Genomic DNA, 27,130 nt, shown 5'->3' with positions numbered 1-27,130 from the left:
TGACTTTTATTTTGGACACAACTCTTTCTTTGCACACCCCCACGGATGATTTTAACATTGCAAATAACCTTCACTATGTGCTTTAGCCTTGTGATAATTCTCATCTAACTTGTTAGTAATCATTTTCAACTGTTGATAGCTTCACTTTTCTTGGATATAATTACACTGAACCCCATTGACTAGAATTTATCAGTATCTATTTCTCCTGAATAAGCAAAATTAATTTGCCGCCTACATTCCGTTCTGTTATGATTCAGTTGAGAAAATTACATAAACTGTGTCAGGGGTAGAGTGATGTGGGATGCAGAACAGAGTTTCTCAGATATGTTATTTCTTCTTCATTTCAAAGAACCAAGTGCAGAATGTGTAATCTTCTCCTCTCCACACCCACTCGGCGCCACTGTGGACCCTTAAATGACTCACACATCAGAAAAATCTAATTTAAGCATGGTTTGACTAATTTCACCAGTGATCATCACAAGTCTTTCAAACTCACATCTGTTGAGCATTATGCATGTGTTGTCCAAATCTTGATTGTGTGTTTTCAGTTAAATACCTTAAAACATGTCAGCATTTTAACTAAGAAGATAAGTCAACAGTCTAAGGGAAGCATTCTTATCAGATAATTGTGCACTGTTTACACACAGAACTTGCTGGAATGATGTTAGTCATTTTGGTTCATGTAATTACCATTCCTATAACACAGCCCCATCTTGAGAAACTGCTCTTCTGAATTTATCCTACAGAAGACAAGGATGCTAGCTGAATCAGCAATGCGGAAGGCCTTGCCATGCTATCTTGCTTTTCTCCCCCGTCTTTGGGGCTCTCTCTTGTTTAGGCGATGGCAGCAGGTAAATCCCAGGTTGTCGGCCTGAGAAGACTAAGGCTGGTTGAGTTCAACATGAGTATTTTCCTGGCAATTTCATGTTCTCTAGCTGTTATTTACTGGAATGTGTTCAGACCCTCCCATATACTGAAAAGTTAAGCCATGAGGGCAAAAGGAACCTAAGGCAACTTTTGAGCCTATTTTGATCCAGGCCAACCTCCATGGGTCCAGACCAGCTTACTGGAAAATGGCACTGCAGTGTAGGGCCAACTAGTTACAAATGGTCCTTTAGTTGTTAAAACTCCTCCTGAAATGGGCTAATGGTCTTCCCGCTTACTTAAAAGTATACTTGTATCAGTTAAAACTCCTTAAATGTACTGTATATTGCATACACCAAAAACTAAAATTTTTAAAGGATGAGATTTTTTAAAGAACTGAATAAAAATCCTACATATTTTTTCCAGAATTTCAATCGTATGTTCTTTCTACACAACCTATCCTGAAAATTTCTAAGATACAAGTGTAATATTTCTATATCCAGGCTAAATACCATTGTAATCACTCCAATATTACCACTGCTTGTTATTCTTACTATATTCACGTTTGAGATTTGTTAAATTTCAAGAATATGTAATAATTAGAAAACCATGTAAGTTTATATATTCTTTCTTGAATACATGCTTTTTAAAGGTAAAGGTTTCAAAAACATATGTTAAAAGGGTTTGATAATAATGCAACTAACCCTGATACTTTGCAGGAAAATAAAATATTTTCACAGTCATAGAACATCTTAACATTTGTTTCAGAAATTTATTTTCCAGAGTGGATATAATCATCCAGATTTGCTTTTTAATTCTTCTAAATTATAGCTCTAATGATTGTTCCCTTACTCTACTTATTTTACTATTAAATGTATCTATTAACACTCCTCTAATATAAGAACAGCTCCTTTTTAACTCAGACAGCTTTTCAAAGATATAGTCAGTATTGATTATGAAACAAATGTTATAGACACTAAATAAATCATTTGGAGGAATTAGCAAGACTAAATCTTTTCAAACATTAATTATAATTATATTCCTTATTTAGATCCCAACTCCCTTGTTAATATACTAAAATGTTAATATATTAGATGGCATTTTCTTGAGACATTTCTTTTATGTTAACTGTGTATTATTTTCTAAAACCACATTTTACAATTATGAGGGCTAAATATTTGAGAAACATGATCCATTACTACATGGGATTAAGAACGTTACTTGATGGGGTTATGGATGTAAATTTGACCCACGTTTCAGATGGACCCACTCCTCATCCTTAAATTGGACCATGGACTTTAATGAATCCTGCAGAGCATCCCCTTGAACCAGAGCTATCATGAATTCCAAACCATAAGGACAGTGTAGATTTCAAAACTTTCAGGTGTGATTCTTCAACAGAGGAACCTGGAGGATACCACCTGACCCAGGTGATCAAAGTCAACATCACTACAAATGAGTCATATTGGCATCCTGTACCTCTTGACAAGATGCGGTGGGAAGGGCATCTTGTCAGAACTACATCCATCACCTGAAATGCTCACTCTGGTTAGGAAGTAACATGAAACTAACCCCGTTTGTGAGATGTGCTACCAAGTTACTGGTCAAGAATGACAATGTGAAAGATGGAGTGACTACCTCAGGCTGAAAAGACTAAGGAGACAAGACAAAGTCAAGATGTAACACTAGACCGGCTCCTATCAGAAAAAGCACGTTAGTATAACAAATGGAAAATACAAATTCGACTGCTGAATTGTAATCGGTATTATACCAGTGTTCATTTCCTGGTCTATGTAATAGATGTAGTCATATAAGATTAACATTTGGAGAAGCTGGGTTCTAAAATAATACTTTGCAACTTATTTGGTAAGTCTGAAATTATGTCAAAATAAAATGTTTTAAAATTTTACCAATTGATCCCTATTTCATCAATGAGAGGATAGAAATTTATGTTTAAGGGCATTGTTCAAAATACAGAGAAACTTGCAAGTATAAACTAGGGTTTCTACTTACTGATCTTTCTACTATATAAAACTTCCTCTAATACAGATTTAGAATACTCTGTCCTACTTTCTAAGAAGATAATTTTTTTCTGTGTTGATGTGAAGATTGTACAAAAGGATTACAAAATCACAGAGGTACATCTTGTATCCTCATGCACGCCTTTGTTCACGGATCCATGGCTCCATTCCTCCCTCCTACCCACCTCCACAGATGTAGATTAGCTATAGAATTTACTGCTTTCCACTGCCATCTGGTTACCCGCATGGCTTATCAACCAGATGGTGAATTTTATGAAGAGGAGCTTGTTTTCTTTAAACTCTCCCATCTAGCACAACACCTAGCACAGAGGAGGTACTAGATAAGCACTGAAAGAAGAAAGGAGACTGGGGAGGGGGATGTAAGTGAACATGGAAGGAGACAGGCTGGACAGCAGCAAAGGAGAACTTGGGGGATATAGTGTTAAGCATATTTAGAGAAACTACTGTTTCCCTCCAGTGATCACAATTATGATGACAGATAATCAATAAGAATCACGCAGATTAGGGTGAAATTTCTCCCAGTATAGCACTTATCTATCTATGTTTGAGCCGGCAAAGGCTCAGGGACTGTCCTGCTGCTTGTCTAATTCTGTCATTTATCTTGGTGAGCTACAGAGACGGCTGCAGATTCTGGGACTCCAGGCCCATGAGCACCGCATGCAAAGCTTGTCAAACAATCACCGAGGCCCAGTATCATCACTTGAGTTTATCTCGTTTTGCACTTTCAATCTCAACATAAACACAATGTAAAAACAGGACTAGCATAGACCTGTTGTTCTTTTAATTTTTGCTTTTCCATCACAAAATGGGTGACAAGTAAATACAAACAAAAAGAGTTCAAGAAGATGGCATTTTAAAGTGATTTTGATCAATATGGACAGAGTCAAGACAATCAAAAAATCCTGAGCCAATCTAGATGATCTAGTTTTTAATTAGGTTTATAACTGTAAGCCCCTCTCCTCCAACTTGCAGTTATGCAGTCTCACCTGATGAAGCCTTAGGTAATGATAACTTCCATTTGTAACCTAAGATAACTTTGAAGAGAAAACGGGCAATATTAAACTGAACTTATGGCAAGTTTGTGCAATTTAGTGGCAAAATCAGATGTATTATTTTTGCTACGGTTGAAAAGAAACCAAACAAACACTGATTTTATGTGGAGAAAGTGCACTGAATACTTTAGAGCTACTAGTATACTGAAGTATAGTAAGAGCTAAGAATACCTGCCAAAACGTATGTCTAAGGATCTGAACTTATTTAGATCCCACAGAGCTGATCCACGCCCAAATTCTCTCCAGGAGTTTCACCGTTCTATTGCAAAGTAACAAGGTAAGAACAAGGGTCTTCACAATTCACTCTGGTTATAGGGATATTGTGAAAATGGGATTTCTACACATATGTAGGAAAAACAAACTGCCATTGTTTTCTTCCAAGATAGGTGCCAACTTTAGGTAATCTACATATTGAGAGGGCACTTTTGCTGGTTTTCCCCTCCAAAATCTATAAAATGTGAACTTTACCACGATGAGTAGGCTTTTCCCTAACCAAGTAATAAATATTTGGGCTTCATTATTGTCTTTGTGTCTATCTAATGTAAATCTGCCTAGTTATGGAATCTAATTCCTACCTCATTTTTTTAAACACAACCTCTTTTCAGGAGGAACATTCCTTTTCTGGAAAACCGAACCCAGCTTTAGTTATCAGGAGACAGAGTATCTCTTGGTGAGAGATACTGCTGAGGTGTAATTGGCTGCATCAAGAATGCTCACCAACACGTTCCAGCAAGCTGACCTGAAAGCTGAGTGGATCCCACACGGAATGTCTACACATCTGATGCTGACTGAGGTCATAGGAATAAATTCTCCCCGAATAAGCAGGGAAGAAAGGGGAGTAGGAGGGAAGACAAGAGTGATGTTCACAGCTAGAGAAGCCGACTGTGGAAGAGGCACGGAGCACGCATTTCAGGGAAAGTAATGGCCCGGAGCGCAGCAATCGCTGGCAGCCCATTATGGTTAGGAGAGATGAAAACCACTTAACGCCTGGAACAGAGGCCGGGTGGTTTGCAGACACATTTTTTGTCAGCTAGTTGGAGGACATTAGGTGAGAAATGCCAAGGTGAGGAAAAGGCTGGACTTAGAAAAGTGCAGTGCAATTCAATGAGATAGATGGCTGTGAATTAACAGTCAGTTCAGGGGAGACAGGAGGGACTCCACCATATTCTCCCTATAACAGGACAAGGAGACAGGCATGATGGCAACTAAGAAACACTCTTAGGGAAAGGCGTGCTATTGTTCTTTAAAACAGAACTCCATTCGGCATGTTGACTATCTATATACACTGAGTGGCCAGATTATTATGATTTCTGAACGCATAATAATCTGGCCACTCAGTGTATGTGTGTGTGTGTGTGTGTGTGTGTGTGTGTGTGTGTGTGTGTATGTATATATATATATATATATGTGTGTGTGTATATATATATATATATTAGAGGCCCGGCGCATGAATTCATGTATGGGTGGGGTCCGGCCAGCCTGGCCAGGGGGAGGCGACATGGGCAGTTGGCCGGCCTGCCTGCTGGTCGAACTCCTGGTTGAGGGGACAATTTGCATATTAGCCTTTTATTATATAGGATATACACTGAGTGGCCAGATTATTATGCACTCATTGATCATAATAATCTGGCCACTCAGTGTATATAAAAGCCTAAGCAATTGTTACAACCGGTTACTGAACGACTGGTTGCTATGATGCACATTGATCACCAGGGGGCAGATGCTCAATGCTGGAGCTGTCCCCTGGTGGTCAGTGCGTTCCCACAGCCAACCTCCTCTGGCCAACCAACCTCCTGTGGTCCCTCCCCCAGGCCGGCCGGCCCGATTGGCCCCAATTGGGACTGGGCAAGATGGCCCCAATCGCTGGCCAGGCCAAGGGACCTCACCCATGCACAGATTCGTGCACCAGGCCTCTAGTCATTAATAACACTGCACTGCGTATTTGCAAGATGCTAAGAGAGTAGATCTTAAGACTTCTCATCACAAGAAAAAAAAAATCTGTAACCATGTATGATAATGAGTGCTAACTGGACTTATTGTGGTGATAATTTCACAATATATACAAATGTTGAATCATTATGTTATACACCTGAAACTAATGTTAGAAGTTAATTATACCTCAATAAAAAAAAAAGAATTCCATCAGAGTAATAACTAATGACTCTTTCCTTAAGTCTATACCTTTCCAGTCAAAAGTTTATCAACTCATATCACCAGATAAGAGTGAGAGTCTCATGATAAAGGTCAGATTCTAACACAGCCCAGAAGTCCATGCCCTGGAGATCTTGTGGTGAAGGTTCTACAAACAGTCTTGGTCCTTCAACAAACTGTTCTACTTTGGTCTTGAGTTATCATGTTGAATAAACCGAATAAATAGACTAAAATAAGGTCACAAGTCATCTTGTGACTTTATTATCCTCAATGTCTTAATGACCATATGTTATTTATTTATTCATCTCATTGGCCATCAGCTATTACCATGGTCTCCAAATTCAAAGGCCTAAAATATATATATATATATATATATATATATATATATATATATATATATATGATTTCTCTGGCATTTGAAATCCCTATGTATAAGGAATGAATCATTCACCCACTAACTCTCCATCTCAAATTATCTTACTGCATTTTTTCTAAATTTTAGTCATTTAAAGAGTTTTTGTATTTAACCCATTTGCATCCTGAACATTTACTGTGAGCATCTGTATGAAACTCCCAATATACACCATACAAGAAATAAACACAAACGTGTTTTTCATCCCATACAATCTGCCAATTGATTGTCTCTGATTAACTGAAAGGGAAACATAGAATATTTCTTGTTATCTAATCAAGGAACCCCACAATTTCGGAGAAAAACAAAAACGTTGCCCAAAAGCTTCATATGCATTTGAAATTTAAGTAACCTTAGCGGCATGTATCTACATAATTTTAAATTGACTTATGAGGATTATTTAGATACAGCATTCTGAATTATTATGTGAAGACTAAAATGTACAAGAAGGGTGTTTTAAAATTTTTTAAGTTATGTTTACTTCAAAATGTCAACTTCACTGTGGCAACCCCATTTAAAACCGAATTAATGGAAAAATATTTTAGTTGTCTTTAGAAAATGTTACATTCTCATAAAAGTATGATTTCACCTAATCACTACTAATTCTTTCTGAATCAGCTGAATATTATAAAACTGTCCACTGAAAAAGTTTGATGAATTTGTTAGATGTTCATTAAAAATGAATGCAATTAAGTTCTAAATTCTTAGTCATTAACAATGCATAATGGTGACTGCTCTCTGTTTATAAGAAAACGGAAAAAGCTGAGAGAGGAATTTAGTGCATGTACACTGTATAAGATGGTACTATTAAAACAGTACTGGCTATGAAGATACATGTGCACCTAAAACACTTGTGTACTAACACATCTTTTCTTAGTGCAAAAAAAAAAAAAAAAAAAATGCTATGGCTGGGCTAAAAAAGAAACTTCTAATCCACAACCTAGAAACCTTGACCTTACTCAAATCTTTCTCTTTTCCATAAATGTCCACCATTATTTCTAAAATATAGAGCCATTCAATGAAAACAGTAAATACAACACAGACCACCTTGACTTATATAGATACCCATCAACAAAAACAGATTTTCACCTGTATGTAAGGTGTGTTCAAATGAAAACATAACCCCATGAAATAAAGAGCAAAGATTCTTCCTCGATCATTCAAAGTTGGAAATTCACTCAGGGATAAACTCATCAGCTTTATTAGGAACAGACGTCTAAAGCTGACAAAGTGCCAATGTATAGATTTCGCAGAAATCTGCGTACAGAAAACGCAGATGTACAGATTTCTTGTCAAAACCTACTCTATGAAGAAAACATTCACCAGAGCTCATCACCACATTGAGAAATTTAGGAAGCCTTTGCAAATATGAAAGTATCAGCCCTGCAGCGCACTAGGCACTGGACCCGATAGGAGCATGTTGAGGGAAAGGCCATTCTCCCGATGGGCCCCTCCGTGCAGAAGGCACTCCAATGACAAAGCCTGCCCAAAGAGAACAGAGCTGTGAAAAATAAAGCTCAGTTTGGCTCCCACTGGGCCACCTAACAAATGCACCACAAACTGCCCACCATTGGCTGAACTAGTATCCCTTCTGACTCCTGTTCATATTCATTTTTAACGGGAAAAAAAAAAAAAACACACAATTTTAAAAAGCAAATCTTAAAATATCCATCAAAACCAGACCACCTCTAGAAAGAGTAGGTTTGAGTTGCTCATAATTTAAAGACTGTGAGAGTTTCATGTTCTCTAACCCCAAAGCATCAATGAGCAGTTCTCCGTCCAACCACAGGCATTCCCAGTAATCACAAGTGACTGTGAAAGACCGCATGGCCTACCTTTCCCACATAGAGGGGGTCTGAACCCATGTACTCCTCCAGCACAAAGAACTGGTTCCACACCCAGCTGCGCTTGGTCCTGGACCTCCCCGACTGGAAGTAGGGCTTTGAGCTGGACCTCGAGAGTTCTGCCTGGCTCATCCCAGAGAAGCACAGGACGAGGGCGATCAGCTGCAGGAAGCGGCAGAACTCCACTTTGCCCAACTTCATCTTTTTTCCTCTTCTTTCTTTTTCCTGTGTAAGAAAAGAGCCTTGACAACAGAAAAGGCACAGTTCCAGTCGGCTTGGCAGCTCTTGCCTCCGGCAGGGTGTCAGCTGGGAGTCCAGAGACGCTAATTTGTCGAGTGTCCGGTTGGAGGCGGTCACCACCGCTGAATCGCCTTCGCCAAAGAATGGTGTCAGAGGTTCCTATCGGGACAAAGCGACAACTCGTGTCAGAAACCAGGACACACACCCGGGAGCGTGCATTTAGTAACTTCACACTGATTTCCCCAGGATGCCATCATTTGTATAATTGCTAAACTAAAAGTTATGAACTTAGATGGAAACTGGCAATCACCGTGGTCCTATGTGGACGTCGCTGAGGCAGAATGATTCCTGTGCCATCATGCAACCTTAAAATTCCGCGCTGCTTCTGAGGCATTCTCTTTGAGCATATGGTTTATTGCACACAAATGGAACCACATCCATTAAAAAAAATCATTTTAATGCTAGCCTTTACTTATTTAACTTTTTTTTTTATATATGGCAGGCAGTTTCCTGCGCTGGTATTAGGCTATGAAAGCAAAGCAGGGATTTAGGCGAATGGGAAGGACATATGCTGGTTTAAATCCCTCCTGTGAAACTGTAAAGAGAAATAACGGAGCACGAGGTGCTTCGACGCTGGGTGATTGATTCTGAGTCACAGAACACCAGCTGCTCTGACGTGTTCTGAGTTGATTGTGATCAGCTGAAAGCTCAGTCGTTTCCAGTTCCCACTCTTCAAACTCACTGTCACAGATGCTGTGGAGCAGGTTCGGTTATGCTATTTCACTGCAGTTATTCGGGACTCCACATATAATTACTGAACACCTCACAGCTGGGCTGGCGCAGAGTAGGGCCTTCCCCCCAGACACACTTATGGGATTGAATTATATGGACCATCAGAGGGGTGAGGAAACTCAACTGTATTTGTAAGCCCCGTTCATTGTTGGCATCAGCACAGGGAGAAAAAAAACAACAAAAAAAACCCTCTCGGTCTAAGGTCTACTTTCAGTTACAGAATCCTGATTATGCAAGAGATAAAAAATCAGTTATACAACAAACTTCCAAAAACACAGAGAAACGAGAATTTATGAGAAACTGCTCACGTAAATCACTATGCTGCACTTTGGTTTATTAATTCCTTTGACTATAAATAAGTCAACAATTGGACAGTTACAGTGAAGGATTAACATATGTGTTTTGTTTTGAGAGAGGAGAAAAATACAGTTTTAAGAACATGAAAACAAAAGATAGCTCCCTATGAAGGTAGAAGCTACACTGCCTTTGTACTATACGCTTTCCCGTCTACCTGTTTCTCCTATAACAGCGGTAACTGTTACTCCTGTTAATTTCTGACAGTCCAATACTTATAGAAAATGCCACGTAAGTAGAAAAAAGGTGAGATTTGTTAAACGTGTTGGAATGGCCCACACCACTGGAAGAAATGGATTGCACTGACTTTGAGCTCCATCCGAGAGGACATATTCATGTTAAAATAGCTCTGTAAAGTTTTGAAATTCCAAAGGACACTGTGGAATAATCCAGCTGCTTGCAGACCAGACTTGATGTACACCGAGAACCAGAGAATGATAAACCATTATTGGAGCACGCTGACTGCCGTCTGTGCATTGAACACATCTCCCCAAATCCAGATCTCCCATCTAAGGAGCAACAATATAAAAGAAATATAAAAGAAATCGGTCTTTTGAGAAACCACTCTAGAAGGTCAAGTTGTTCTAGACTTAGAATCCTAAGAAGTAACTTGGAGTCAGGCACTAATATTCCAATGTAGGCCCCCCAGTGAGGTTGAACGTTCCTTGTAGGGAGGTCTGAGCTAATCCATCTGAGACAGGTTACCTGTAGTTAAAGATGGTGGGTAGGTGCTTAAACTAGGCAATGCACCAGGGGATGGGATGGTCTACAATGAGCCAGGAATTACAGTCAGGAGCTCAGGGTGGTGGCTTATAGAGGCAACAGCTGTCAGCATGGTGAGAAGCACAGTCATGTGACCTCCCTCATGCTAGGGGCCACCAAGGTTCCTGGGGACAGGGAGGGCTGGATTAGCATTGTGGTGACAGGACTGAGACTAGATTGTGAAACCTGAGGCCAAAGGACATTTCCAGTTTTCCTCCTCTCCTTCCTCCAGAGAGAATAAATTTTCTCACAAAAACAGGGAGATAAGTACTTTGATCCCCGAGACTATTTTTTTAATTTTTTTGTATTAAAGTAAGTTTATTGTACTATTTTCTAAATAATTACTTCTTGTTGAAAGTATTACATATGTCCCCTTTTTCCCCCATTGACCCCCTCCAGCCTGCTCCCACCCTCCCTGCCCTAGGCCTTCAGCACCCTATTGTCTGTGTCCATGGGTTATGCATATATGCATACAAGGTCTCTGATTGATTACCTCCCACCCACCCACCCTCCCCCACCTTCCCTCTGAGATTCCGCACTCTGTTCCATGCTTCCACGTCCCAGGATTCGTTCATCAGTTTATTCTGTTACTTAGATTCCACATGAGTGCGATCACGTGATACTTATCTTTCTCTGACTAACTTATCTCACTTAGCATGATACGCTCCAGGTCCCTCCATGCTGCCTGGGGCAATTTTTTAAATGTAATATAGCTACATTATATTATTTGGGCTACTTTATGAATTAAGTGAACTTTGACAGCACTGTTTTAGTATGAAATGTATCCAACTTCTAATAAACTAAGTGGCGAATGAACTTTGGGAATTCAAAATTCCGGGAGTTAAGATAACTACACAATGGTAAAGACTGGGCAATGCATTGGATAGAGACAGATTCTGAGTCTTCAGTCAGCTAAACAATCTTGGACAAGTTATTCACAGAATTCTAAGGAAGTAAGTTGCAGAGATAAAGCCTCAGTTTCTCGCTTATAAAACAAAAATGATAATAATGGCATCTACTTCATAACAGGATAAAATAAATAAATCATGAACAAATCATGAGAGTGTCTGGCCCAACTAAAAGCACTAAAAGAATAGCTGTTAGGGTTATTAGTGCCATGATGATATTTTTCAGTTTAATACTAGTTCTGTTAACATTAGTTTGTGGCGTGAGGTTAGTTTTCCTTTAAAAGTTATCTGTGGCTCAGTGACTGAATGTTGACCCATGAACCAGGAGGTCGGGGTTCGATTCCGCAGTCAGGGCACCTGCCTCGGTTACAGGCTCAATCCCCAGTAGGCAGGCAGCTGATCAATGATTATCTCTCATCACTGATGTGTTTTTTCTCTCCCTCACCTTCTTCATTCCTCTCTCTGAAATCAAGATTTTTTAAAAGCTATCTGTAGTAAAATGTTTCAGACAACTCTCACACTGAATGAAAACAGTTGTTAGTTCTTGTCAGTGCCAGAGAATATGGATCATGAACCAAAAAAATCTAGATGGATACAAACAATGGCACCAAAAATCTTTTTTCAAAAAGAATGTAATAGGGAAGCAATTTCTGTAATTCTTACAAGTCAAAGACTGATATTGGAGTTGGAGACATTTATTCCAGCTCACTAGGGATGTTCACTGACAGGAAGAAAACAAACATAATGTGGAGCGGGAATAGGAACACGGCGGTCTTTGTCCTAAAACCTCCACCATTTCTGTAGGACCTTGGATCCCCGTGGGATTTAATTTTCTACATTGGCAAAAGAAGGGAGCTGAACTAAATTATCTTTAAAGTCTGTTTTTTACAGGTCTTACCTTTTATGCTTTTGACAGTTATATAGAATAGATTTTGTTGACATTTTTAAGCTATGAAAATGTGTGCATTGTTAATAATTAAAGATAAAGGGTAGAGGGATTTAAGAAAGTCACAGTAATATAAAAGAAACATTTGGCATATTTACGAAATGTAGCATGAATTTTAACATGAGATGTTTAACTTCCTCTTCTCCCACACAACAAGATTATGGATTTATCAAACTGGCTAGAACATCCCAACAAGGCGAGTTATGGAGCATGACATGGGGTACTTTAGTCACAATGTAACATTTGTGAATAAGAGATACCTGAGAATTTTGTGTTTTCCTAGTTAATTCAAGGGTGCTTAACCCTTTGCACTCGCTTGCTTTTTTCTCGAGCTGCTACCGATGCTAACCGTGTCGAGTCACACTCGACATCCGAGTGCAAATTAAAGCAGCCAGTATTAACATGAACCTTGATGAAGAGGGATGACTACCCTATGTGTCACAGCATCTAGAACAGAAGCAGACACATAATTGGCAGAAAACAGTTATAGACTGTTTGTTTTCATTATAATTAAATTCATTTTTATTTGTATAAACATGTTTTTACTGAATTTAGAGAGAGAGCAAGGGGAAGGGAGAGAGGAAAATATCAATCAGCTGCCTCCTGCACCCCCCCTACTGAGGATCCAGCCAGCAACCTGGGGCATATGCCCTGATTGGGAACAGGACCAGTCACATGGGCCAGAGCTAAATTAACTTTTAGCATGAACACTTAAACCACGTGCAATACATACACTGCTTGCTAACTCTACTGTGTTTATGAGTCACAATCACTTTGAAAACAATTCCATTATATGTCTCTGTGGGGTATGAAGTATTTGCCAGGCTCTTGAGCCAAATGTTCTTGACCTTTCTTGAAGGTCTGCGAGAATGTACAAGGATACTTTGCCTGGCTTTGTGTACATTACTGGAGGATGGAAATTCTGTTTCATGAGGTAGATAAATGCCTCAATAATACCCTTCATGGAGTGCGCTTATAAAACTGGGAAACTATATGTATGGCTGTGATCCGAGTGGGTGTGTTTCATGAGTGCCTAAATTTGCCAGGAATATACACCTGAGAGAGCAGGTTGGATGTCCCCTTTCTCCATCAGGCTTCCCCCAATCCTTCCCTTCCTTTTCAATCTTTACCCGGACATCTGGTTTTCAAGGTAAAGGCCAGTACAGCAGTCCAACCCAAGCCACCTGGGTTGGGATGTCATGAAAGAAATGAGGGGCCCTGAACCAGTATGAGGAACCTCCAGTTATCTGTGTCATCAAACACAAGGAACCAAAACCTGAGACTTCCTATTGCCTTGCCTTCCAGACAGACTTCCTATTGTCCCACAGATGTTAAACACACAAAGGCACCACGCTGTTATGTTTTATATACAAATGAACTTGAGCACAGGATCCATCACAATGGTTGACTTTTTCACAGTGGGTTAAATACTGCCTCAGGAATCCGGGCCAAAACCTGCACCCTCCCTTCTTAGGCTTTATCATTCATCTTCCCCCTTCCTTCGGCCTCCTCCCCTGAGTATCATATACAGGTGCCAACAAGGGGCAAGTCACAGCAGAAGCAAGCAAAAACCTCTGCCCCCAAGCTGTGTTGTGTCATCTTGTCTTCAGTGGGCAAGCGTAGGAGAGTGACCCGCTACAGGTCTGGCTACCGGACTAGCTCAGGAAAAAAGCCAGTGCAGAGAAATGATGTATGGTATACAGTTTAGGTAACTTCTACAGATCTGTGTCAACTTCTGGACAGTTACAAATGGGGAGCATTGTAACTCTGAGGAGGAAGCCAGGAATAGGTTATATCTTAGGAGAGGAGAATGAATAGGAGCCAACCACAGATGTTTGGGAGAGTCGTAGTGATGGTTACAGGACTAATAATTAATCTTGAATTAAAAAATTATCTGAGTAAGATTTAGAATGTGTTGTCTTTGCTCTGATATTTTAAAGATAAAACTTGTATTTTTTTTCATTTCTAACATTTACTGTTCCCCCAAACAAACAACACATGAAAATCACAATACTGTGATCAGCACCACACACCTTAATCAAGAGAATACAAAATGAAACCTTGCAAAGGAAATTTTAAATGATTGAAGCAAAAAGGAAACCAGAGGGGGTGTGAATCAGTCAGACAGTATTTAACTCAAGATCACTTATTTGACCTGAAATCACTTAATCATGCTACATTTTGCTCTAATTATTTTTGTTCAACTAAGTGGCAACAATTATATCCAAGTACGTAGACAGTTTATTATTCATTTAACCTTAATAGCCAATATTATTTAGCAAAATGAATTCATTATTATAAAATTTCCTTGGATTTTCTGCTCCACTTAACTGTGAAACCACTTTTAAAAATCAGATCAAGTCACAATAATGCTCTTAAGCGAATGTTTTGTTCATACCTAAAACAATGACTAAAAATTCCTTACCTACAACAACAAAATTTACTTATGAGTCAGCATACCAATCGTTAATTAGTAAAAGCACAAATTCTCCAGATCCTGTTCCATCTCAAAGGCAACATGCTAAAAACATAACAAGTAGCATAAAATGTATCATATTCAGCCACTCCCATTCATATATAACCATACAAGCAGTTCTCAACACATGCCTAATTACCAATTAATTTACATATGCTAAACTGCTTTTTAAAAGGCACCCAGTGCTATAAGCCTTCAGGAAATAACTTGAGCTTTAAAATATGACTATCAATTATATTAAAATAAAATATATTACTATTTTAGCTTTTGTCACACTTAAAATGGAGTCTGATATTAAATAAAAATGATGGTTTACAGTGTATCTTAGTAAAGACTTTATACCATCACAGTTTCTCTAAATTATGGACAAGAACAGCTCTCATGCTTCTGTGTCTGAAGTTAGCATCAGTAGTGGGCCTTTGACATTGTTTGAAAATATACTAAGTGTATATTTCAATGCAAACACACTGTTTATCATCTGTTGGTAGTACTGACTTAAGGAAGTTTTGTCCTTTAGATGGGACATAACAGCCACAAAATAAATTCAATAATATGCATTTTCTAGGAAAACAATGGTAAAAATACTTGAGGACTGTCAGTGTGCTTGACAGAAAGTAATGCATGAGAATTAAAAAAAAAAATCCATAATGGATGACTGCCAGACACCTCCAGAATCTAACTGATATTCCTCCGGATGTTTGCTGGCTGATCTATAAAACATAATTGTACAAGACTTCACAGTTGTAACAATAGCAAAATGGGTGGGGGGGGAATCTTTCTGTTGGCCTACTGAGAGGAAACTGTCTAATCCAAGATTGCTTTAAAAAAGCTGGACATTTTGACAAGCAACATGTTTTTAATGAATCCTCATGAAGGGTGAACAATATACATGCTTCCAAGTGGGACTGATACCACTTCACAGCAGTGGTTAGAGGACGCTGTAAAGATATCACCACTGCTTTAAGAACAACCTTCCATTTACCGGTTCTTTTGTAGTGTCAGAGAAAAGAAGCCTGTTCTTTTTTAGACATTCCTTGGGTATTAAACGATATTACTTAAAGTCAATGACAAGTCCGCCTCCTGGTTTGTCCAATGTCTTTTTTAAAGACCTTCATTTGTCCTCACCTTCCCCGGGACAGCTGCCACCTGTTACCACTGAGGTCCTCATGTGATTTAGCTCTGTACATAAAGTTAGAGTCCTGCTCTGTAGCAGGGATCATATTTGTTCACTGGCACTTTTACTTCCTTTTAAAGTAGAATCACCAAATGTGTTCGGGGGAACGCAGAAAGGTGAAAAGATATGTTCTCAAGTCCTCCCCTTCGTGAATGAGCAGAGGCGCCACGACAGAGAGAAAATAGTCTAGGACAAGGAGCACGTTAACAGCTGTGGCCACCCTACTTGAAGCTGTTATTAAGGGCAGTACCTACAGGATAAAGATGTCATTTCAGTACTGGTTCTCCTGAGGGTTCATGTTACAGAAAACAAACAAACATAAAGACGTCCCCAATGCACTGCTCCTCATGACTGAAGATCCTGCACATGGTAGAACCACAGATGAATAACATACATGAATTGGAACACATTTTAGAAAAACCCAAGGCAGGCTTGTCTTCTTTATGAAGGACAAAATCAAAATCTACAGAATCCAGCGCAATGCCCAAGGTCACACAGCTAGTTACTGATGGGACTGGGCATGACTAGATGCTACGGGTAATTTAAAGGGGCTATTAAGTATTTCTCACTCTGATAATGAAGTGCTTTTTAATTTATTATCTTTGGAATGTGTCAGCTTCTCCAAAAGCCAAGAAAAGCAGCGTTGATCTCACTGGAATTGTTATATGGCCATGAGTTTGAATTTTCAAGGCAGGAAATCATCAGGATTTTCCATCCAGCAGGGTCAGGAGGGCAGAAAAAGAACAGAGTGACAGGACCTGTTGTTTAGGATTGTAGGTCCAGGTGGAGCAAAAAAATAAAAAAAGAAAGGAAAAAAAGGAGGGTGAGGAGTATCCAGCTTTAAAATTGCCTCCCCGCTTCTAAACAACCCTGGTGATTAAAAAATAATTTTTGATTCCTCCTATACTGTGACACTACAGTAGTAAACTATTTCCACTGAAATTTGAACAACGGCTCATTGAACGTTTCAGAAACAGGATACCAACTCGGGGGAATACCTTAGAACGTAAGAATGTACAGGTATGATTATTTGGTTGTTGCTGCAAATCTTGAATAGTAGATGAATCTGTCCCTAATGTACCCATTATAATCATTCCAGACTTAGCACTGCCACCTGCAGCATCCCGTACAGAAATATACTGCCATTTAAACGGTTTCATCTGTATGCCATTAAAAGTTTAGCATTAACTTCAATAATTTAAACATTGACGAAACAGCCCTCTTCTTTTTTGCAAAAAGGCATATATATATATATATATATATATATTTTTTTTTACATTTTAATTAGTGAAGCTGGGGCTGTCATGTGTGACTTCTCACATAAAGAAACTATGATCAAGTCCATTAGCTCCCAGGTCAGACAGCATTACAACCACAAACCACAACCTCCCACCGTTCACTGGCCTAAATACGCAGGCAGGGGCCCTGGAAATGAACCGCACAGCCTGCCGTGTGCCTCTGGTTGTCAGACGCTGTGTGAAAACTCCGCTAACTGGATTACAGAGTCAAGTTCAACTAAGCACAAGTAACCTGTGCGGTGGGTAAAAGTAATAAAAGAGAAAGGGGGATCATAGTTTATAGTTAACTAGAAGCAGCCTATGCCAATTAAAAAAGAAGAAGTGATAAAGCACAGCCCTTCTGAGATCTTTATATAATAACAAAGTGGCGGAATTTTATGTGAAGGGTTTTCCTTGATACTCTTACAACATATCTCAGCTGTACCAACTTTAATTTTTCATTTACCCTTGCATTTACACTGAGCCAGGTAGGGTTTATGTGACTTCACTGAAAGGCACCATGTCTCAATAAACACTCTGCAAAACAGCCAAAGAGAAATTCTACCAGAACAGAAGCCCACAGCGTAATCTGAAGTGAATGTGCAGACAGATGTCTGCATATTCATTTGCACTGATCGTTTGCTCAGTGAGGATTCTTGCAGAAGTTCAAGGGGGATTGATGTTGGCTGGGGTATCTTCCTGCAAAACCAACAAATTCCCAGAGGAGGCACCCGAGGACCGCTGCTTACAGCTAGATCCGCTGTGCCTGCCAGAGGCTGAGATGGTCACACAGGACTCTGATCACATGTCTTCCTTCCTTGTCCTCAGCCCCCCGCATCACCCCATTTAAAAGCAACCGATTCCTTCACGCCAAGGACTCACTTTGCCATCAAATAACGTGTATTCATTAGTTTAGAAGTTTCTGAAATTCCCAATTAAGCTAAGGCTTTGGAAGCCTTCTGAGCAAGTGAAAAAACATTTTTGTGTGTGAGAACCATGATGTGATACAAACCACTAATGCAATAAACACAACACTTGACAAAATCCAGCAAGGTTGAAATCACTCAGGCATACACATTCACAACACTAAACAATTTATGGGTTCAGTGCTTTAGAAAAGATTTCTAAAAAAAATCTAAGAAAGCATGTGACTGGACACACAGATGTATTCACGTCCTCAGATCAGGAAACATTCTGAGAAGTTTACAGCAGCTCTGCCCTCAAAAAAAGGAAAAAAAAAACACAAAAATAAGCACACAAAAAAAGAAAACAACAAAACCCTCAAGTGCTGAATGATAGGGAGACCAGCAAAGACATTACCCCTGAGGAGACATAGTGGTTTGATTTTTAGAACCAGGAAGGCTGAACAGCGGCCAACTCAGTATGCTCTCCACCCTCTCTTCTGCATTGGACAAGAAAAACTAGAGTCAATTCAAGGGTAAACTGCAGTCATATAGATGCTCTACAGTTCCCCTTCTATAAGATAGGGAAAAGCTCTGTGCCATTAAATCAATAAAAGTAGGCTTAAGAAGAGTTGTGAGCCTGTCAGCTGATTGTTAACACAATCCTAATGACCTACTGCAGCCCTTAATTACAATAATATCTCACGCTGTGAGTGCACAATGCCCTTTTATTAAAGCTGCAGCCTCCCTGGCTTTGAGCAGGGTGCTGGTCTGCACTATTGATTATTGTTCCCTTTATTTTTCCTCTCACAGACAGACTTTCAGCTAGCTGGACCAGATAAAGACTATTAACGCTGGATGCCACCTAATTGCTCCTGCCACTCCGTTCCCTGTTAAACACTCACCCATAAGTAAGATTCCCACAAAGTTGCCAGTGTGACTACCTGCCTCAATTCTTTTGAATTTTAATTCACACTGTTCCAAGTAGCCCTAAAGAGGAAGAAAATGCTTCTCGATGTATTTCCCATTTATATATGTAACAAGAAAGAGCTTGGGTAAATATAAAGTCTAGTTCTTTGGGAAAGTAATTTTTTTGTGAGTGACTGAAAGCTTCCAATGTAATTATCTTCTCCCTTAGTTCTCCTGCCCCCCACCCCCACTAACTTGTCTTTATAAAGACACACTTAAAAACTATTTAGATGTTGCTGGCAGTATATCAATGAAAACCTTCCTTTAAAAAAAGGAGGGGGCTGCTACTACTCCCCTAAACTCTTTTAAAATACACTTTTTTTGTGATGTTAATCTGATTTTTAAAGTGCATAGTTGTCAGTTAGCAAGAGCCACATAGTCTTCAGTTACTTACATTTTTCTACCCCCCCCCTTATTTCTCCACCCCCGCCAAAGTTCTGTTTATGTACTTCTGCATTAAAAATGATCTGAACACCTATCTGGTTCCAGTGAATATGAGAGTGCGTCCAATTTAAAGATCCTTCATTTAACAAATTATCTAATAAAGAGAAGCTTTTTTTTTTTTTTTTTTTTTTTGCAAAATAAAAGGCGTTTCAAGTATATCCAAGCTCCAATTTGCAGAACTGCAAAGCTCTGAGACACCTAATCGTTGACGCTTTCTTCACAGGCTCCCATTTGCCCACAACTGGATGAACTCATTACTAATCTTTACTCACCTGGACAGTATCTAAGAAATCCTTAAGGTTAACGATCTAAACGTGCAGCCAACACAGACAATAGGCTCTTTCTCATTAATCCACACTGAGAGGTCGAATACCAGCAACTAGCAGCATGGAGCAGGTGCACCCACGGGGAAGTCCACCCCGCATTCAGAGCGGCAGGAGGGCGCCCTTTCCCCAAGGCACCCCCAAGAACAGCGGGGCGGAGGGGAAGCAGGACGCCCTGCAGATACACAGGAGCAGCAGAATACTAATTACCGCAAAAAGCAAAGCACTCTTAGATGAGTTCCACCTTCACGGAAGGTAAAAGGAGTTCAGCACGGATGCAGAAGGACCCCAACACACGCAGACGCACACCCGCTTCTAGTCTCAGACCGCTGCTGCTGTGGAGCCTGGCGGCCCCGGCAGCGCAGACTTTTGCCCCCATCCATCCCAGGTCAAAGGGGACCCGCTGGTGTTCCTCTTGGAGAAGAGCGGTCCAGGCCGTGTTTATCGCTTCATCCGGAGCGCGCAGGAGTCTGAGCTCACCCTGAACTCGCGAACTGCGTCGTACCTAGTGTCGGGCATCACCAGCTCTCCGGGCCGAGCGCCCTCAGCTCCAACTGCACGCCCGTCCTGCCTGGGTGCGCAAGTCCCATGGCCACACAGCGGTAACTTGGGGACACCGGAGAAACTCTATGCGGACCCCCCCGCCCGCTTTCCGCTCAATGCGGAGTCGAGCTTCCAAATGCCCACAACGTGTTTCTGCCCAGCAGAGCCGTCCCAGCCCCCAGCAGCCAGTCACACTCACCTGGGGCCCCGCCGCCCTCCCCGAAGCATCCGGCACTTGCCACCCACGCCGCCCGGGTGTTTGCATCCGAAAGGGCGCGCGCTCAGCGACCCGGCGCCCGCGGGCGCTCCGGGACCCAGTGCGCGCAGCTTGGCGCGTCGGGCGGACTGGCGGCGCCCGCTCGGCACACGCTGCGTCCTGGCGGACGCGGGCGTCTGCTCCAATCACAGCCCTCTCCGTGGGGCGCGGGCTCAGGGCCCTGGTCCGGGCCGCCCGCGCGTCTGGCCGGCCTCCTCCGCTTGCTCCGAGGAGCCCCGCGGGCTCCCCCGGGCGGCTGGGACACCAGGTCCGGAGCAGCGGGAGCGCGCGTCCGAAGAAAGGGAGAGGGGTGGGCGTCGGAGATCAAGGAGGGCGCGGGGGAAAGGAGCGGAGCAGGTGATTGTGGTCCGCGTCGGTCACCTGCTGTCAGCGCCTAGCGCGGCCAGCCCGGGGAGCCACTGAGACTTGGGCACCTACCGGAGACACAGTGAGGGTTGTTGGTAAGGCAGCCGCTCCGCCGCCAGGCGCGCACACACACGCGCGCATACACGCGCGCCCCTCCTCCAGCGCCCTCCAGACAGATGGAGTCCTTCGCAGGAAAATCCAGAGGAGCTGGGGGAAAGTAGGAGGGGCCGCAGCCCATCCATTACTCAGCGAGGTATTTGCATCTGAAAGCGCGGAGCTCGAGGGGAGTTTTGAGAATTGTTACTAGCACCTTCCCCTCTCCCCCTCCTCTCCTCCCCAAGCTGTCCTGGAAGCCGTGATCAATTGAACTCCTGAGGCCTGAAGGCAAAGTCATAAAACTAATCAGAACTTACAGTTTTGTTGCGTGATAGTTTTGCCCTTTCAATCTTGTCGGACTGCCCTAGTTCTACTCTCTTTACTTGCAGAAAATTTCCTCCCTTGCTAGGTTCTCTAATGCAGAACTTCCGAGGTGTACTATTTACGCACCGGCGGGATAGAGACCCTGGGCCAGGTGGGGAAGGGGATCCAGTCATTTATTTGGAGCAAGCTGCAGCCGGTGGGATTAAGCACGCTTTGTTTTCCTGTCTGCTTTGGTGCTTGATTTCACCTGGTGACCAGGTGTTCTGTTGTAGGGGTTAGGAAGATGAGTAGATCACTGCTAAATACGTTATTTTTTCTCATTCAGCCAATGGAATTCGCTCTGCTTCTTATCCTTCTTTAACAGTGAGTCTTCAGATACCTGCTATATGAGCATAGGATTCCAGTCTGCTTTCGCCTTCACTCAAGCACACTTTTGCTCTCCCCTTCCTGTCCATTTATTTAGCTTGCATTCTTCCTCTCAACTAGTTGGTATTTAAAACTGAGTAATATACTAATAATTCAGCAGCAGACTTTTTTTTTTTTGAGCTTCTGTTAAGTTCCAGATACCATGCTTCTCTGTGTACTTAACAATGCCTCAATTTTAAAGTTATATCACCAACTCCAGGCCTGCTTGGATGGTTGCTTCATAGTCCATTTCCACTCAACCATCAGTCATCACCCCAAGTCAGAATGTTAGAACAGACCTGCTAATCTCTCCTTAGACATCACCCAGGATTTCACACTATCCTTCTCTGAGACACCATCATTCTTCCTGTATCCAGACACTGAATCTTGGCTTCATCATTGAGGCCTTTCACGTGGTTTTCCTCTGTTAAAAACCCTCATTTTTTTTCTAATATGCAATCTGTAACTTTACATTTGTCTTGCTTTGTCTAATAAAATTTTCTGGGCTGGGACCTATTTTTACAATTGCTCTGGACTAGAAGCTTCTGGAAGGCAAAGATTGATATTCAGTATGATCAAGAAGCAACACACATTTGGCCCACAGTAAATATTTGTGAAAGAAGTGAATGTTCATACCCCAGTCAGCAATAACATAACTGAACACACCAACCTTTTGTAACCTGCTCATTGGTGGCCTGGCCTTTCCTCAATAAGAAATGGCTTGTGATCAGGAATCACAGCCATTGGTACTCTCCCATGTTCATTTACTGGTAACTAGCTTTAAAAAAAAAAAAAAAAAAACCCAAAGGACATTACATCAAAAAGGGGAAAAATTTGGAGACTACTTATTTAAAAGTTTGTTGGTTATACTTTTCCTCAAATTTTCCACAATGTTTCCTCTTCTCATCATATGTTTCTGCATAAATGTGGATCCCCAGTGTGGGCTTCTATCTTCAACCAGGTATTCCCATGCTGACTGCCTTCTTTTTAAAAAAATTATTTTTTCCTTAAACCACAACCTTTACATATATTCTAGAAGGTCTAGGTTCTATCCACCAGGAGGGCATAGGTAGAAGAAGGCAAGGGGAAGAGAGCAGATGAGTCAGACAGTAACTGGTGGACACACCTTCATCTGGGGAGGTCACCGATGGTCTCTCTCTGAGGAGATGGCACTTACGCTGAGATATGATGATGGACATGAGCTGGGCCTGTGAAGATCTGAAGGAAAAATGACCTGGGCAGAATGAACAAGGACAAATGTCTGCAGAAGGAAAGAGTTGAGTGTGTCTGAGAAACACGGAGTCCTGCATGGGGGGAGGTCAAGATGGATGGTGCAGGAGTGGTGGACAAGGGACAGATCCTGCAGGCCTCTAGGTCTGGAAGGTGTTTGTACTTTATTCCTAGGAGAAAGCCCACATTAGGAACAACAAATTAAAAGCAGCTCCACATGATGAGGTGTGTGTGATTAGATCCTTTCTCCTCTCCCCTACTTTCCCTACAATTTTGGTTGATTAGAAAACCTAGTCTTCTGAGAAACACAAATAAAAACTACTGTACTACATAAACCCCAAGGTACTACCAAATGTTTAAGATTCCACAAAATGCAAATTATGACAACATATGCTTACTTATGAAATTTCAAAATATTTCCGTATAGTTTTTCAATTTGTCTTATTATTTTTACTCTTATATATAACACTCTTATTAGAATCCCCTCAGCTGAAGGTTTTGGTTCATCAGTGTCATAAGCTACTGTTGCAGATTTGATGAATGCCCCCCTTTCTTTCCTACTTAAAAAAAAACACACCTCCATCGGATGTATTTTTACTCTTGATTAAACTAATAAAAGTAGCCGTAGCAGCACTATATTTTGAAGACAGAGGAATCAGAAACGGTAGAACTCTGCCATGGTTTCTGTCAGTGTGGAAGGTTATTTCCCTACATTGTTGTATCTACCAAAGCAGATTGAGTGCAAGTGAGAAGTTTCTGATGACCTTGATGGTTAGATTATATTCATATTAGAGGCCCGATGCACGAAATTCATGCAAGAGTAGGCCTTCCTCCCCCAGGCTGCCGGCACTGGCTTCCCTCTGGCACCTGGGACCCGGGCTTCCCTCACAGCTGTCCAGTCTAATTAGCATATTATGCTTTGGTTATTATAGATGCCTTCTTAATCCAAAACCAGAGATGGGGACTGGGCTTTTGGCAGCTAAGGGCCCAAGAGAAGTAACCATTGAGAACTAAGTCATTCTAGATATTCTGAGGATCCCTGGGTGGGAAAACAGAGATGTGGCAGAAAGTGCTTACACAAGGCAAGCACTTAGAAAGTTTATAATTTCTTGTAAATGTCTCTCTCAACATAAAATTGTAATAATCATAAGAACATATCTTTTCATTATGTTATGCTTAACATTTTCCTGAGGATGTCTACATTCTCCAAATTATTTTATCTAATTAGGTATGCTTCCATCTTGTAGAAAAGAAAGGATTTAGATTTCCAGTTGCCAGTCACTAACTTGGTAAATATTAACTGAATCCCTGTGGTTTGATCCTTAGACTAAGAGGCGGGAAAATGAGGATGAATAAAGTATAGCTCTTGTCATCAAGAATCTTTTTATTTGTTGGGAGAATAAGGAGGTGGATACATCAGCACACACCATACCCATTGTGATGAGGAGTGGGCAAAATGTCAAGTGTGGGAGCACACAAAAGAGGCCACATGGTGAAAAGTGTTGAATGGGAAGAGAAAATGTGTGGAATGTACCATGAGGATGATGGGGTACCACAAGGAGTTTTATGAAGAGGCATTGCGATCATAACTGCAGTGGATAAAGGAACACCCTGGCGGCCTTTCTTGTTAGCCTTGGTCTGGGAGTGAGAAAAGTTAAGGAAGTTATTACAGAAATCCGAGGGAGAAAACTAGCCTGGACTCCAGCTGTGGCACTAATGTAGGAAAATCTCTTGGATGTAAACAGAAAATATAAGTAGATTTAATGATTTCTTGACTACACTTATCAATAATGGATCATAAATGAACACTGATAGAAGACAGACACATGTACCTATGATTAACATCACAGAATCACCCCCTTGTCGTATCCCATGGGTGACTGTGTCCCTCACCGATTAATAGAAGGGAAGACTGCAAAGTCTGAGGAAATACACCCATTTTTCTGCCCAGGATGTTCTCAAAGGCTCATTTCATGATGAAAAAAAAAAAAAAGTCCGTTTGTCCAAAAATGAGTACTTACTTGGAGATTATACTTTTCGGTTTAAGGGCCCTGAAGATAGTCACAGAATAAAGACACTCCTGAGACACCACCAAATTGTTTAAAAAATGCAAGGATGTCTAAAGGGGGTCTCAGGAATTCTCTCCTTAGAAGTTTCCCAGGTGAGGAAGAGGGTAACAGGCCTTTCAGGAGCCTCAGTCCTTACGCACACGGACAACAGCACTCAGCAGTCTGGGATGAAGGCATGAGAATCCCCAGAGAAGGTTCTCTGAGATGTTCAGTCTGTGCCGCCCAAGGTGCCACTTCTGCTCTGAGACTCCCAATAGCTTACTCCTCACCTGATGCAAAAGCCACTGAAGGAAATGGGAACCAGGTTAGGAACCAAATGACACATAGTGGGTTGGAAAGTGAAGGTGAAGAATTCATTTTTCTCTCATCTAAGCAAAGGAAGTCGTACTGACTCCCAATTCCATTCTCCCCCAGATTCCCAGGCCTTCTCAGGGCTCGAGAGTGTGAGAGACTTTGTGGGTCACTGTTTATCATTTTTAAGAAGAAATAGAATTTTTTTGCTGCAGCATGTCAAATTTCTCAACATGGGTATTAAATGACAAAGCAAGGGAACATTTACTTATTTAAATAGCAGATGATACTACTGGTGTGCAACTGTATCTCTGGATTTAGGATAGTTGCAACAGAAATTACTTTTTTAAAAGCAGCTCAAATCAAAATTGTCAGGAATAACATAGTATAGCGAGATCTGTGCTATCTCTTGACCATAAATGCCTTCTTAACCCTTCAGTGGGAAAAATAGTAATGCAAATTTCTGCTACACGTTGCTCTGTCATGCTGCCATAAGCACAGAACCTTTCAAAAAGTAGATTTTTACAATAAACTCATTTCAAAGGTATTTGTTGAGTGTGTTGTGTACCAGGTTTAATGGCACACATTGCAGGAGCTACAAAGGAGAGAAAGGCCGAGGCCACGGGGAATATTCCAGGCGCACACATAACTATAAAAAGGAAAGGGATAAGGCTAAATTCAGTAAGAGAAAAGGGAGCAGTGTGATGTGATGCGGCACTGGAAGGAGGAAGGTGACACTTGCTATTGGAGAATCCAAAAACCATAAACCAACTTGACATTTCACTTGGGTCTTGGACATGAAGGGAGACACGAGGCTATGGAGAGAATAGCTCAAGATCTCTAAACAATCTCCAAAAGGCAATGGGATTTAACAGGGGAATTGTTTTTCCAGATAAAATTAGATTTTTATACATAATCCTCTACTCCCCTAGACAGAAAAAAAGGCTCCCTAGGCATGCCTTCTCTTGTTCCACTTATATCTGGGCCACTGTTTCTCTGCCTGTGTCCACTGGGCTTCTCTCCATAGTGCTAACCTGATTGCTCCCTGCGTGTAGATGCAGAGAGCTGGCTGGCCCTGGGTTCTGCAGGGTTTATAGCTGGTGCCACTTAATTCTACTAGTGCTCTTCTCACACATAAAATGTGCATGTAGGAATGGCCTTGTTTCCAGCAGCTGCTTGGAGCCAGCCTATAGCTCTCCAGAGTACGTGACTTTCAGGCTAATCTCATATCCAGAAGGAAAATCCGGAGGGAAAACTAGTGGAGGAAACTGTATACCTTATGAAGAAAGACTTGATGAGAGGAGCCAGTTTCTCCAAAGGTGAATTTTTAGGAAGGTGAGCATGCTTAATAAAACACTGAAGAACAGCACCCTAACAGGTACTTCTGGTTGAGAAAAGCAGTAGTCTCTTTATGAACTTCAACTTCTTCAAGCACAAAGGAGAAATCTGAAGCAGTCATTATCATTTGAGCTGTAAGTGGCTCCACTTGCCACTTTTAGGCCTGAATGATTGAAACGGAATATAACATGCATTTCTCCTTCACTCCATTCCCCACCCAGTGAAATGGTTACTTTACACCCCAAGTGAAGGGAGGGTCCCTCACTGCAAAAGACTCAAT

The 27,130-nt window shown here is 41.3% G+C and overlaps 1 protein-coding gene across 1 annotated transcript in view; it reads right to left on the bottom strand.

Moving 5' to 3' along the window:
- The window catches only part of CDH7 (cadherin 7), a gene marked incomplete at both ends in the record, with an annotated part of 106,417 nt that extends 97,851 nt beyond the window's left edge, over positions 1–8,566 (bottom strand). Inside the window, one exon of the mRNA XM_079785301.1 lies at positions 8,357–8,566. Coding sequence (XP_079641427.1) covers positions 8,357–8,566 — 210 coding nt within the window. The remainder of the gene's footprint in view (positions 1–8,356) is intronic.
- Positions 8,567–27,130: the final 18,564 nt, after the last annotated feature.

Source organism: Cnephaeus nilssonii (genome assembly GCF_951640355.1).
Source record: "Cnephaeus nilssonii genome assembly, chromosome: 11".
In the NCBI taxonomy this organism is placed as follows: Eukaryota; Metazoa; Chordata; class Mammalia; order Chiroptera; family Vespertilionidae; genus Cnephaeus; species Cnephaeus nilssonii.
The sequence above is the reverse complement of the archived record's forward strand: the minus strand, read 5'-3'. Positions and strand labels throughout refer to the sequence as shown.